Below are 15,019 nucleotides of genomic sequence, written 5' to 3'. Positions count from 1 at the left end.
GACATGAACTTTGGATGGTGCAAAGTGTCTGGGATGAGTTTGGGATCATGGAGATGAACTTTGGATGGTGCAAAGTGTCTGGGATGAGTTTGGGATCATGGAGATGAACTTTGGATGGTCTGAGGGGCCTGGATGGGTTTGGGATCATGGAGATGGGATCAGGGAGAAACTGGGATCACTCCTGGAGGTAGATCCCACAGTTTCTGGGTTCCGGTTGCAGATGACGTCAGCCTCACGCCCAGGGACGACGTCCTCATCGACATCGATGACAAAGAGCCCCTGATCCCCATCCAGGTATGGAAAACGCGCTGGGAAAATCCCGGATTCTTTCTGTGGGTCTGGTGAGGGTGGATCCGAGGTGCCGATGTGGGGCCGGATCCGCTTGGATCCATCCTTTTCCAACTTTCACGCGTTTTTCCTTCCTCTCCTCACCTGTGCAACCCCAAACTCCTCCTCATTCCCTCTCTTGGGAATGAGGGGCTGGATTTGCTTTCCGGATGGAGAGAAATCCATGCCAGGTTCTTCCCAAGGAAAGCAAAAATTCCCTGAGGCTCCATCATCCTTGCTCCATGGCCGGGTCTCCTTTTCCCAGTTTGGCTCCTGGTTTGCAGGAATTTTACTGAACTGAGATTGTGGAATCCCAAATCCCAAATCCATTGTGGTGGGAGTGGGAATTGGTGCAGTTCCAATGAATTTGAGGGGTCTCAGCATTCCCTTGGGAATGGATCAGGATGGGAACATCCCTGAATCTTCCGTTCTTCCAGAAACTTCCTGTATCCACAGTCCTTGGATTCCTTCTCCAGCAGAAGGAATCTTTGGGATAGACCTGTGCTGAGTTATGTGTGGGATGCACGGATCCCAAGGTGATCCCGGTGCCTCTGGAGCAGCTGGGAATGGTGTCAGGAATCTTTGGTGGAGCTTTTCCCAGTCTCCCATGCCTTGGTGGGATATCAAGGGCCGGAATTTCCCTTCTCCCTATTCCTGGATGCCGCAGGACTGGAAAAGCTGGAGTTTCCGGAAGGAATCAGCCTTCGAGGTGCTTTCTGCCTCGGTTTCCCTGGCCTTGAGAAATTCCAGGGATGGAGGAGCTGCGGAATCCAAGATGTCCAACCTGGGCATGGATCCTGCTCTTTATCCACGTCCTTGGTGACTCCTGGGAGTTTCTATTCCCAAGGATTTTCTGGTGCTTTTGGATATGTGTGGTTTATCCCAAGCCAAACACGGGCTGGGTCCCACATCAAGTTGGGAATCCGGAATTTGGCTAATTCCCCAAAAAAACTGTGGATGTGGCCCTGCTCATTCCCATTCATTCCAAATCCTCATCCCTGGAAGTGTCCAAGGCCAGGTTGGATGGAGCTTGGAGAAACCTGGGATAGTGGGAGGTGTCCCTGCCCATGGAAAAGATGGAACGGGATGAGATTTAAGATCCTTCCCACCCAAATCATTCTATGATTCTATGATCCTATTCACAGCTCCATTGGGATCTTGTCCTGAAATCCTTGAGCCTCCATTGGGAACGGGACAGGAGAACTGGGAAAAGTTGGCTCCGGTGAAAAGTGTGGAAAGGGAAAAGCAGCTCCCGAAAATGCTCCTGATTGGAGCATTGGGAAATTGGGAAAGCAGCCTCATTCCCTCCTTTTTGTTTCCCATTTAAGGATTTATCCTTAAAATTTACGGCTGGGCTTCATCTTTTACCAGGGAAGTAATTTTCCTGAGTGGTCAGGATGGGGGGAACACCCTGGGATGCCCAGAATGGGTTTGGCCATGCCCACAAATCCCTGGAATTCTCTGCTCAGATTTCCATGGTTTATTCATGGAAAATCACGTTGGTGGCCAACCTGCTCCCACATTTTCCTTTGGGAATAAAACCTCTGGATAGGGACTCACCTCCCTTTATACCCCCTGGAACTCTGGGAATTGCTCCCAGGAATGTGGGATCCCATCCCAAAGATTCCAGAGGAAGGAATGAGAAGGAGCTTTGGAATTCTGGAGCTTTGTTCCCTGGGATAATTTTATTGGAAACTCCAAGCCCATATCAAATTTAGGGAAGAGTTTACACAGTAGGAAAAGGGAGAGAGGGATGTGACAAAACCATTCCAAAGTGGAAAATTCCAGCATTTTTTTCCTGGAAAAAACATTTCCCAAACAATCCCCCTGCCACCAATGGAGTTCTTCAGTTTGACCTCGGATTCGTCCTTCTCCGATTGTTTCTTCCCTTGTTTTTCCTGTTATTTCGGGAAAGGAGGGAGCTTCTTCCTGGAAAGCCAACCCAAAATTCCCACCTGGGAATTTTGGCCCTGGAAGCTGCTCCTCTCCTGGAGGTGGGCATGGATTGAGGCGTGGATGGACCATTGGGATCATTCCGCCCATCCCGGGCCAGATTTGGCAGGTCAAGGACTATTCCCTGCTCTGCTTTCCTGGGAAAAGGGAGGGATCCCAGGCCAGCAGCTCGTGCTCAGGGCTCTTTGGAAGCAGGAGCCAGGATTTTTTATGGATGCGTTTCCTTGTGTGGCTCCGGAGTTTTTCTCCCTCCTTGCCAAGCCTGGCTTTGGTCCCTGCTCCAAAGGATGGTTGGAACAAAGGATCCCTTTGTTGCTTTCCCTGGAAAATTGGGAAAACAACCAGAGGTGAAATCCCTCTGCTCCAAGGTTTGGGAGCGCGTTATCCATCTCATCCGAGCAGGATCAGGAGTTCAGATGGAGTTTAAAACCAGTTTAAGTGCACGGGAATCATCCTGGTCACCCAAAGCGAGGAAAAACCTAAAAAATCATGGAAAAGCGATTTTTCCCGGCTAATCCTGTCTAGGTTGGTTCTTTGGGAAAAGGACACGGAGCGGGATTTTGGAAAGGTGGAATTTGTGGAAGAGGCTGCTGGATCAGGCCTTGTCCTGCCTGCTCTGCTCCTGGTGTTTTCCGAGGGTTCATTTCCATGGAAAGAGGGTCGGGAAGGACTTCCACAGCTCCATGGGATTTGTTCTGTCTGCTCATGGATAAACCAGCTGGAAAGGAGCTGTTCCCAGAGCCATGAGGGAATCCTGGTGGAAAATGATCCTCAGGGAAAGTTTTCTCTATCGGAATCCTGGTGGAAAATGATCCTCAGGGAATAAAACATTCCCCGGAAATTGTGGAGTTTGGCCCAAGGCTGCCGGTCTGCATCTGGTTGGATCAGAGAAGGGTTTTGGGAACAAGCCTGAGCTGGATAACTGGGAATGCTGTCGGGATTGGCCTGATCCTCAAACCTGGCTGTTTTCTGGGAAGAACCTCTCATTCCTCCCCCTTTTCCACTTCCAAGGGATCCTTGGAATCCTGAAACAGCGCTGCCACTTCCTGCCCATGGATGTGATGCCGGCTTTTGGTTTGCCCAGGATGAGCCGGGCTTGGACCTGGGCTTTGATCCTGAGCATTCCCAATCCCATTCTAAATCCCCCTGGCTCAGATCCTTCCCTGAATTCTGGGATAACTCCTTGACTTTGCAGCTCACAGTATCCAGGGAAAAGCCTCTGCTCCACTGGAAATTGCTAACAGCTTTTCCATATTTTTCCCCTTTAATATCCCATTTTTCCTCTACCTCATTCCAGCTGTTTGCCTAACATCCCTAAAAACAAGCCCTGTGCTCATCCTAAATTTGCCTCATCCTGGGAAACCCCAGGGTTGGTAATATTAGTTTGGATTAATCCCATTAATTGTTGCTTTTGCTGCTGTGTGTTCATCCCGGTTCCCAGAATTCCTTGGATAACGGATCATTTTAATTTGTAGCTTCCCGAGGGTTTGACGAGCTCAGCAATAATTAACATCCCGGATTCCCGGGCCCTGCCTCATGTAGGTATTGCTTCCTTTCTAATTGCTAATGAATTGCTTAATTAATTAATCACTTAATTGATGACCCCAGTCCATGAGGATACGCGGATAAAGCCAGAAGGGGGCGTTTTCCTTCTGGGAATGATCCCGCTTGCTGCTTAGGAAAATGGCAATTCCAGCTGGCTGCCCCTGTGTCCTTGGGCTTTCCGTTATTTCAAAGGGAATGAGGGGGGGTTTTGAAGGAATTCCATCCCCAGCTCGGGGATCCCAGCACAGGAAGGACATGGAAATGTGGGAGTGATCCAGAGGTGGGACCAGAATGATCAGAGGGATGGAACAGCTCTGCTGAGAATGTTCCCCTGGAGAAGGGAAAATTCCAGGGAATGCTCAGAGTCCCTGAAGGGGCTCCAGGAGAGCTGGAGAGGGACTGGGGACAAGGGATGGAGGGACAGGAGCCAGGGAATGGCTGCCACTGGGAAAGGGGAGATTGGGCTGGGATCTTGGCAAGGAATTGCTGGCTGGGCTGGAATTCCCAGATTTGCTGTGGCTGCCTCTGGATCCCTGGCAGTGCCCAAGGCCAGGTTGGATCCATCTGGGCCAGTGGGAGGTGTCCCTGCCCATGGATGGCCTGGGAATGGGATGGGATTTGGGGATCCTTTCCATTTTCCTGCTCCCTTTTTCTCTTTTCCATGAGAAAAGTGGATGTTGGAATTTTCCTGGGTTTTATAGGGAGGGCAGTGGAGCTTCTTTGACTTCTCAGGGATAACACTCCAGAGGAGTAGTTCCCTTCATCCCAAATTCATCCCGATTAGGTTCTCTATGGAATCATGGAATGGTTTGGGTTGGAAGGACCTTAAATCCCATCCCATTCCACAATTTCCATGGGCAGGGACACCTCCCACTATCCCAGGTGGATCCAAGCCCCAGTGTCCAACCTGGCCTTGGACACTTCCAGGGATCCAAATATTTTCCAATGGATGGATTTCTCCATCCCAGAGAGGTGGCAGTGCTGGGATCCCAACTATGGAAGCAAAAATTCCTGAAATAACCCCCCCATCCCGCTGTCCATCCACATTTTTAATTTCCATGGATGTGTTTTTGGTATAGGGCAAAGAAAATCCAGGGGAAAAAAGCAAAAAAGAGGGAAAAGCTACAAAGCGTTAATTTAAAATCAAACTATGGGAATATTAGGTGGGAATAAACCATCCAATTGTCCTGGTTCATCCAGGATTCTCCAGGAATGGGAGTCAATGTGATAAACCCCAGTTTGCAGAAAGATGGGAATGTTTCCTCAGGAAAACCATCCTGGTTTTGGAAAACTGGGTTCCAATCTTCCTTCCCACCTCCTTTTCTTTTATGGTTCAGAAGCTCCGCACAAAAGCAGGAGCTGGGAATGAGGCCCAGGGGCTGCAGCTGGGGAAATCTTGGAAAAAAGCTTTTCCAGCCAAAAAAATCCAGCTCCGTGCGGAGCGTGTGAGGGAGGTCCTGGATTTCACCGGGATCTGCCTCAGGCTGGGGCGTTAATGAGGAGGGGGAAGAGTTTAAAGTGCCAGAGGTCAGGAATGGGTGGGATCTTGGGATGGAATTCTGCCCTGGGAGGGTGGACAGGGGCTGGGCTGGAATTCCCAGATTTGCTGTGGCTGCCCCTGGATCCCTGGAAGTGCCCAAGGCCAGGTTGGACACTGGGGCTTGGAGCACACTGGGATGGTGGGAGGTGTCCCTGCCCATGGATGGGGTGGGATTTAAGGTCACTTCCCACCCAGAACTTTCCAGGATTCTGGAGCCCATCTGCTCTGGGAGAGCTGGGAATATTCCCTGGAGAAGGGAAAAATCCAGAGAATCCTCAGTCCCTGGAGGGGCTCCAGGAGAGCTGGAGAGGGACTGGGGACAAGGGATGGAGGGACAGGAGCCAGGGAATGGCTGCCACTGGGAAAGGGGAGATTGGGCTGGGATCTTGGCAAGGAATTGCTGGCTGGGCTGGAATTCCCAGATTTGCTGTGGCTGCCCCTGGATCCCTGGCAGTGCCCAAGGCCAGGTTGGATCTACCTGGGACAATGGGAGGTGTCCCTGCCTGTGGATTGGGATGAGCTTTCAGGTCCCTTCCCGTTCCATGATTCCATAATTCCATGATTCCTGGGCGCCTCCTGGAGGAGAGGAGCTCAGGAGGGGCTCTTGGACACCGCTGCTCCACCATTCCCTGCTGAGGAGCCCTACAACGCGGTTACTCTGCCGTTACTCCACTGTTACTCCAGCTTGCACTGCTTTCCAAATCCCCCATCCCAGGACACGTTAACGGAGCCCAGCGGAGCCAATTCCAGCCAATCCATGTCTGTAAACTATTTGGGATAATTGGTTGTTTGCTGTGTTTGCTCCTTCCAAATCCAAGCCCACATTTCACGGCTTCTCTGGTTACCGTTCCTTGGAAGGGCTCTGGGTGTTGGATGGCTCCTCCTGGGAATGGTTCCCATCCCAGCGCTGGCCCCCCCCCGTAATGTTCCTGATGGTTTCAATATTCCCAGCTGGGAGCCAGCCCATGGCACTGCCACTGGGGATGGGGAAAAGTATTCCCAGAGAAAACTCCGGGATTTCCACAGCTGGGGTTTGTAGGATCATGGAATGGTTTGGGTGGGAAGGGAGCTGAAAGTTCATCCCATTCCATGGGCAGGGACACCTCCCACTGTCCCAGGTGGATCCAAGCCCCAGTGTCCAACCTGGCCTTGGGCACTGCCAGGGATCCAGGGGCAGCCACAGCAAATCTGGGAATTCCAGCCCAGCCCCTGCCCACCCTCCCAGCCAGCAATTCCTTGCCAAGATCCCAGCCCAATCTCCCCTTTCCCAGTGGGAGCCATTCCCTGGCTCCTGTCCCTGCAGGCCTTGTCCCCAATCCCTCTGCAGCTCTCCTGGAGCCCCTGCAGGGACTCTGAGGATTCCCTGGATTTTCCCTTCTCCAGGGGAACTTTCCCAGCTCTCCTAGAACAAAAGAGCTCCACAATCCTGGAATGTTTTGGGGTTGGAAGTGACCTTAAATCCCATCCCGTCCCACTCCATCAATGAACAGGGACACCTCCCACTGTCCCAGGTGAATCCAAGCCCCAGTGTCCAACCTGGCCTTGGGCACTGCCAGGAATTCTGGGGCAGCCACAGCAAATCTGGGAATTCCATCCCAGTCCCTGCCCACCCTTCCAGCCAGGAATGTTTTCCACAAAGGAGGAATTATCCTTCCTTCATTCGTGCTTTGTTCCCAGAGCTGCTGCAGCTCCTGGGATGACGGGATTGGGTGAAATGATCCAGTTATTCCCAGGATGTCCAAATGATGGGTCCCTCTTGGGAAAAAGTTGGAGTTCTAGGGCGGTGCGAGGGAACGGGAATGGAACAGGGATGGGGAGACAGGAAAACTCTGGATGATCATGGCAGCAGCTTTCCAGGTGGGAATGAGCTCCTTTTCCAGGGAATTTTCAGGATTTGCTCTCTTGAGGTTAAATTTATCCACAAGGGATTCTCATCTGGGGGTTGTGCCCAGTGGGATCCATGAAAAAGCTGGAAAGGGAGCACAGATCCCAATCCCAGAGATCATCTGTGCCATGGAAAAACCCCTGGAGGTGGTTTGGGATACCTGGAGGGAATTTTATCTTTTCCCTGGATAAATGAAATTCCTCAGTCCATTCTTTTCCAATCCATTGCTTTCTATGGCTTTTCCATTCCCCAATGCAATCATATCCATCACCGTTAACATTCCAGCTGCTCCCCTTCCCTCCTTTTTGTGTTTTCCCTGTTTTTCATTGGAATATCAGTCAAAATCCACCAAAATCTCTAATCCAGTTCTTTCCCTTGGGGCTGCAGAGGATTCCGTGGGTAAGTCCTGGGATGAATCCAGACATTTTCCTTGTATCCCAATACCTGTGGAATGTCAGGATGTTTAAATGGAGCCCTTGAAACAATAAAATGGGAAGTGAAAAAAGGAAAATTGGAATTTCCCCTCCCAAAAAAAGGAGGTGGCAGAAGCCTCGGAGTGAATTTCCAGAATATTCCAATTAAATCCGGTGTCTATCCATTAAATCCCGTGCTGTTGTCTTCAAATACAAATCCAATAAAACTCCATTTGGAATCCTCCATGAGGTCACCGAGCTCGAATTCTGCGGCCTCCTAAAAGGAGACACCAGGATTTTCCAGGAATTTTTCATGGATTGCTGGCAAAGTGATCTCAAAAATGGGATTCCTATAAAATATATGGAATATTGAGCCCACATGGTCCGTTTTTCCTCCTGGAATGGTTTGCGCTGGGAATGAGGCAATGGGAGTTGGTGAGAGCTGAGGTTTTGTGGGATTTTCCCAGTTTTTTTCATCCAACGGTTGTGTTGTTCTGGAGACCAGAGCACTGTTGGGTTTTAACAGAAAGATGGGAATTTTATGGATTTATTCATTTATCCTCAGGTTTTGTTGGGATGGGGAGGTTGGGAGGTGCTGGGATGCAACCAGGAAGCCAATCCCTGTCTCCCAAATCCCAAAAATTTCCAGGAAAAGCCTAAAACTGGGGCATTTCAAGCTGTTAACACTGGAGTTAAATTGGTTTATTCCCTGCACGGAAATCCTGGAAAACCACCCTCTAAGTGGCCAAAACTTCCCTAAAAATGCTCCAAATTCTTGGAATATTCTTCTTGGAGCTCTACCTCATCTTCCCATGAGGAATAATCCTCTTGGCAATATCCACGGTGGCTGTAACACCTGTATTTGTACTGGAAGCATCCCGAAAAAAACCTGGAAATCAGGGATGGAGTTGATGCAGGGTTCGCTTCCCAAATCTGGGAGCTGCTGCTGTTTTCCGGGGATTTTTTTTTTTTTTTTGTGGAAAATGAGTAACTTTGGGATTTCTGGCTGCAGGAGGAGGAATTCATTGACTGGTGGAGCAAATTTTATGCTTCCACGGGAGAGAGGGAAAAATGTGGATATTACTTGGAAAAGGGATTTGACACCTTGAAGGTGAGTGACTTCCATCAGGTGTGGATCCTTGGAATTCCACTCTCCATGATTTCTTTGGGATTTTCGGTGTATTTTTCCAATCCGGGTTCAAAAAAACCAAAACATTTTCCCCAGGTGTGGAAAATTCTGTTTCCTTTGGAAAAGCCTTTTGGGAAACTTCTGGAAATTTTCCCTTGGGAAGTGGCAGAGAGGGTGGGGAAGTGCCATCCTGGGAAAAGTTTGGGAATGAGGAAAATCAGGGATTTCTCAGGGAAGAGGGAGATTAAGGCGCAAGAGATGCTAAATTTAACACATTTAAATTTAAACATTTTTTCCTTGGTTTTAAGGAAAATATTCTCAGCTGGAAGATCTCTATCCATGAAAAACCCACCAGGAGACCTTGGCTTTGTCTGGGTCCTTGGGATGGGCTGGAATTTATTGTGGGATTCCCAAATTCTCCTTTTCCCACTGCCCAAGAGGGAAATAAGAGCGAAAATTCCCAGAAATTTCTCTCCATGGGATGAAGTTTCCCAGAATTTAAGAATTTGGTTGGATTTTTTTTCCCACAATCCATCTTTTCCTCCTCAGGTCTATGAGACGGAGCTGGAAAACATTGAGGAATTTGAGCATCTCTCCGACTTCTGCCACACCTTCAAACTGTTCCGGGGGAGATCCCAGGATTCCAGCGATGACCCCTCGGTGGTGGGGGAATTCAAGGTGGGAATTTTTGCTCTTATTTCCCTGCCCAAGAGGGAAATAAGAGCAAAAATTCCCAGAAATTTCTCCCCATGGATTGTGTCCCTAGGGGTGGGAATTGTGGGATCTTTAAAGTCCTTTTCAGCCCAAATCATTCAGTGAGTCCGGGAATTGTAGGACTTGAGGAATCCTCATTCATGGAAGTGGCCAAGGCTTCTTGGAAGGGGCTTGGAGCAACCTGGGACAGTGGGAGGTGTCTCTCCCTGTGGAAAGGGTGGGAATGGAATGGGATTTAAGGTTCTTCCAACCCAACCCATTCCGGGATTCTGGAGCTGCTCTGCTCTGGAGCCAGGCTGGGAGAGCTGGGAATGTGCCCCTGGAGAAGGGAAAAATCCAGGGAATCCTCAGAGTCCCTGGAGGGGCTCCAGGAGAGCTGGAGAGGGACTGGGGACAAGGCCTGCAGGGACAGGAGCCAGGGAATGGCTCCCACTGGGAAAGGGGAGATTGGGCTGGGATCTTGGCAAGGAATTGCTGGCTGGGCTGGAATTCCCAGATTTGCTGTGGCTGCCCCTGGATCCCTGGCAGTGCCCAAGGCCAGGTTGGGATGGACTTTGATCCACCTGGGATCAGGGAATGTGTCCCTGCCCATGGAATGGGATGAGATCTTTCATCTCCCTTCCCACTGAAACCATTCCATAATTCCATGATTCATTCCGGTCATTCCAAGCCTGCTCCCATCTCTATGAGTTCTTCCTTGAATTCCCTTGTCCATCCTAGGGTTCCTTCAGGATTTACCCTCTTCCCGACGATCCCCGCGTTCCGATGCCTCCCCGGCAATTCCAGCAGCTCCCGGCCAGGGGACTCCAGGAATGTCTGGTCCGGGTTTACATCATCCGCGCCTTCGACCTCCAGCCAAAGGATTCCAATGGAAAGGTATCCCGGTGGGAAAGCTCTGAGTTGACTCTTGTAGTGGATTCTTGTCACAGCTCAGCCCTTTTTGGTCAAAACTGGGTCAAAATTTGGTCAAAATTTACAAGTTTGCCCTAAAATTTGGGAATTTGTTCCCATTTTCTGCTCCCCTTGGAATATCTGGGAAGTCAGGGAGGCAGCTCTTCCTTTGTCCGCTGGGATTTTTCAGGATTAGTTCCATGAATTTTTGGTTTGGTTTTATTTTGAGGGGGTTTATTTTGGTGTTTTTGGTGTTGAAGGGAATAAAATCCCGTTTTTCCCGAAATTCCTTCTTGTAAAGGTTTTCTGGTCTGGAAGAGAAATTCTGGGAAAATGGGAATTGTGTAGGTCCAAAACTCAGAGAAGGGAAAAATCCTTTTTAATTATCTTGGTTCCACTGGAAAAGAGGGGGAAATTTGAGGAATAGAATGGGAAATATGTGAGGAAATATCTAAGAAAGATAGATGGGAAAATAGTAAATACACATGGAAAATTTATGGAAAAATAATGAATAGACATAAAAATACATGGAAAAAAGTATATGGAATATGGGAAATATATATGGAATACATGGAAAAATAGATGCAGAAATTCCAACTACTTTTGAATTTTCCCATTTTTTTTGAAAGGATTTGGGATTTTAAAAGGAAATGTGAATTCCTAAGAAATTCCCCATGAGTAATTCACAAGGATTAAAAAGAAGGAAAAAAAATGGGAGTTTTTTCATTTAAAACCCCAAACCAACTCAAATTTGATCCCAAATTTCCCCAGGGATGGGAATTTTATGGAGGCTCATCCCAGCCCAAGGAATACCTGGGTGCGCATTGCTGTTTCCCATCAATTCCTTAAAAAACAAATAAGCAGGAAAAGAAAAATCCAGGAGAAGTTATGAGAAAACTTGGTCTGGGCATTTTTTCCAGGGAATTCTTGGATGTGGCTGGGATGGTGGATCCCTGTAGATCCAGGTAAAATCTTTTAGGTGGAACTGGATCTTTCCCTTGAATTTTTTTCCTTCTCCTGGCCAGAAAATCCAACTTGAATTAAATCCCCCACTTTCCAAATTGATGCCAAATTCCCAGAATAATTTTATTTGAGAGAGGGATGGGATTTGGACCAACCTATGGAAAAGAGCGGGACTGGAATCCCATGGGATTTCTGTGTTTCTTTCCGTGCCCACCTCCAGTGTGATCCCTACGTGAAGATTTCCGTGGGAAAGAAATCCATAAATGACCAGGAAAATTATCTTCCCTGCACTCTGGAGCCTGTCTTTGGGAAGTAAGTATGGATTCCATTTGGGATCCACGGAATTTTTTGGGTGTCCTATTGAGGGAATTGTTCTGGGCCAACAATCCCATTCCATTCCAACACCCAGTTCCAGGTTGGAGCAACCCGGGATAGTGGGAAATGTTCCCTGCCCACAGCAGGGATTGGGAATGGGATGGATTTTAAGGTTTTTTCCATCCCAATCTATTCCATAATTCCCTTGGCTCTCATTCATCAATCCCGGGGATTTCTGAGCTGTGGACTGGGGAGCTGGAATTCCATAGTGGAGGAATCTGGATAATCCCATTGTTGGGAAGGAGCTTGAGGAACTTCTCCTCATTCAGGAATTTTGATCCAATGTCTGAGGGAAAAATGGGAGGAATGGGGCACCACCACCTGGAAAGGGATTAGCCATGGATAATTGAGTTGTTTCCCTCAGAAATGGGATAAAATTCCAAGGTTAATGGGACCAGGGAATGACTGGAGCTGCTCCACGGAGGATTAGGTTGGATATCAAGAAAAGATTCCTCATCCAGAGGATGGTGGGGCACTGGAACAGCTCCCCAGGGAATGACCACATTCCCAAGGCTGCCAGAGCTCCAGGAGTGTTTGGACACTGTTCCCAGGGACAGGGTGGGATTGTTGGGATTGTCTTGGGAAGGAGTCGGATCGATGATCCTTACGGATCAGGCTATTCCATGGTTCTCTGATTTTCTGGGAGAACAAAGCCCCATGGAATTGAGCTTCCCTCAGTTTTCCAGCTGCCCCTGGATCCCTGGCAGTGCCCAAGGCCAGGTTAGACATTGGGGCTTGGATCCACCTGGGATCAGGGAAGGTGTGGAATGAGGTCATTAAGATGTCTTCTGATCCAAACCATTCCATGATTCCATGATAAACGAAGCCAGCACAGCACAGCCCTGGCCTTGCTGGATCAAGATGACCCGGAAGCTCAGGAACTCTGATCCATCCCATCACTGGTGGGGCTGGATGAGGCGTGGATCCATTCCCATGGAATTCCAGCAGCACCGTCCTCTTTTCCCAAGCATTCCTCTGTTCCCGTTTCCAGGATGTTTGAGCTGAGCTGCACCCTGCCCCTGGAGAAGGACCTCAAGGTCACCCTCTACGACTACGACCTCCTGTCCAAGGACGAGAAGATCGGCGAGACCGTCATCGACCTGGAGAATCGCTTCCTGTCCAAATATGGCGCCCGCTGCGGCCTCCCCCAGACCTACTGCGTGTGCGTTCCTCCGTGTGCTGGGGATCTCCAGGAATCCCGGGATTGGGATGTCCAGGAATGGCGGGATTGGGATGCTGAGGGGGCCATGGGATCACAGCAGGGCTATCCTGGGGGACCTGGCTGAAGCTGCACTTCCCAGAGTCCTGGTTCTCCTCCAGGGAGATCCTGTTCCAACCCTGGTGGCTCCTGGTGACCTTGTGCTGAGGGCACCCCCAGCACAAGGGGGTGCTGCCATCCCAGGAATGGAAGATTGGGCTGGGATCTTGGGAAGGAATTCCTGGCTGGGAGGGTGGGCAGGGGCTGGGCTGGAATTCCCAGATTTGCTGTGGCTGCCCCTGGATCCCTGGCAGTGCCCAAGGCCAGGTTGGATGTTGAGGCTTGGATCCACCTGGGACAGTGGGAGATATCCCAGCCCACAGCACTGGATGAACTTTAATGTCTTTCCATTCCAACCCATTCCATGATTCCATGATCCCATGATTCTGTTTGGTTTCAGCTCCGGCCCCAACCAGTGGCGAGATCAACTCCGCCCTTCCCAGCTGCTCCACCTCTTCTCCCTGCAGCACAACTACAAAGCTCCCACCTACAAATCCGACCGGATCATCTTCCGGGATCAGGAATACGTCCTCTCAGAGCTGGGTAAGATGTCAGGGATGCTTTGGGATTGCGGAATTTCCTTGCTCCAGAGAAAGGGATGGAGCTGGATGTCATGGAGACATCACCAGGTTGGAATGATGGCATTGTCCCCATCCTCCTCCTCTCTGGCCATGTTTGCTCTGAACCATTCCCAAGCTTGGTCATGCTCCAAATCCTGGGATTGAACCCAGACCTTCAATCCAGGAGCGTTGACCTTGAGTTGGACCAAACCCAACACCCCTGGATTGGGAGTGAGAAGCTCCCACTTGATGATCCAAGTGCTTCCAGAGCCAGGAGAGCTCCGAGATTCCATTGGAATCTCATTTTGGGAATGGTCACTAAGAGCATCTCTTCCATTGGAATTTCATTTTGGGAATGGTCACTAGAGGGAGACAATATCCCATACGCAGACCTGGGAATTCTTTCGGCATTTGTGAGAATCAGGGAACAAACCCAACTTCTACAAGGAGGAGAAAAGCCCCAGACTTTTGGGGAGGAGTTTTTTGTTTGCCCATGGCACCTCCCCCTGACCCAACATTCCTGGGGCAGAAGGATTTTTTGGGGAAAACTCTGCTTTAAGGCACAAAAAGAGGGTTTTAGTCCCAGGAGGATTTGAAATCCCACCTGGCTTGGCCCAGGAGCTGCAGTTTGGAATCATGGAATGGTTTAGGTTGGTACCATAAAGATTATCTTGTTCCACCTGCTCCATGGGCAGGGACACTTCCCACTATCCCAGGTGGATCCAACCTCTCCTTGGACACTTCCAGGGATCCAGGCACGGCCACAGCTTCTCTGGGAATTCTCTTCCAGGGCCTCCCCACCCTCAGAGCTAAGAATTCCCCACATCCCACCTAAATTTTCATTGGATTTCTTTAGAGCCACCACACCAAGGGTGTCACCAGAGACACAAAACAAGGCACAGCCCAGGGCTGATCCCTCTGTGCGCTCTTGGAAAACAAAGCAAAAAATCCCTGCAGGAATTCAGGTTTTTCCCTGAGGAGAAAGGAAGCAAGGAATCCTCATGGAAAAGTTTTCCCAGGAGAGCTGGGGAGGTGTTAAAACGTTTCCCCCCCCGTGGCAGCGCCTGCTGTCACCTTCTCCGAGTTCAAACAGCAGAACAAAGCCCGAGGCTTGACCCGGAGCAGGTCTGGAATCCAGCTGCGAGCTCCGGAGCTGGACTGGGAATAAACTGGAGCTGTTAAACACGAGAGCCGGGATTTTACAAGCCCCTCCCCCCGGCCCGCTATTCCATAACTCCCAGATTTTGTTGTTCTCCAAGAGGGGCTCATTCTTTTCGCGGCGTGTAAAGCCGCACGTGTGTGCACACGCCGGAATTCCAGGGTTTGGGAAATCATTGGGAATTAGCCCAGGTGGCTGGAGTTAAGTGTGTCCTTGCCAAGGAAGGAGCTGGGATATCTCACTGGGATTTGGTGGAGTTGGAATGATATTTATGGAATATATATGGAATAATATTTATGAAGCACTT

General features: G+C 49.7%; 1 protein-coding gene across 5 annotated transcripts in view; it reads left to right on the top strand.

The window, feature by feature from the left end:
- The window catches only part of DYSF (dysferlin), a 72,726-nt gene that overhangs the window by 40,853 nt on the left and 16,854 nt on the right, over positions 1-15,019 (top strand). For 3 of the 5 annotated variants that reach the window (XM_064712117.1, XM_064712119.1, XM_064712118.1), the window contains 9 exons: positions 221-294; positions 3,756-3,818; positions 7,638-7,649; positions 8,676-8,774; positions 9,342-9,470; positions 10,227-10,382; positions 11,581-11,672; positions 12,727-12,897; positions 13,394-13,536. In XM_064712117.1, the coding sequence (XP_064568187.1) occupies positions 221-294; positions 3,756-3,818; positions 7,638-7,649; positions 8,676-8,774; positions 9,342-9,470; positions 10,227-10,382; positions 11,581-11,672; positions 12,727-12,897; positions 13,394-13,536 (939 nt within the window). The remainder of the gene's footprint in view (positions 1-220; positions 295-3,755; positions 3,819-7,637; positions 7,650-8,675; positions 8,775-9,341; positions 9,471-10,226; positions 10,383-11,580; positions 11,673-12,726; positions 12,898-13,393; positions 13,537-15,019) is intronic. The other 2 variants (XM_064712121.1, XM_064712120.1) reach the window with 1 other exon arrangement.

The sequence above is a fragment of the Zonotrichia leucophrys genome, chromosome 4, assembly GCF_028769735.1.
Source record: "Zonotrichia leucophrys gambelii isolate GWCS_2022_RI chromosome 4, RI_Zleu_2.0, whole genome shotgun sequence".
Classification (NCBI taxonomy): domain Eukaryota; kingdom Metazoa; phylum Chordata; class Aves; order Passeriformes; family Passerellidae; genus Zonotrichia; species Zonotrichia leucophrys.
The sequence above is the reverse complement of the archived record's forward strand: the minus strand, read 5'-3'. Positions and strand labels throughout refer to the sequence as shown.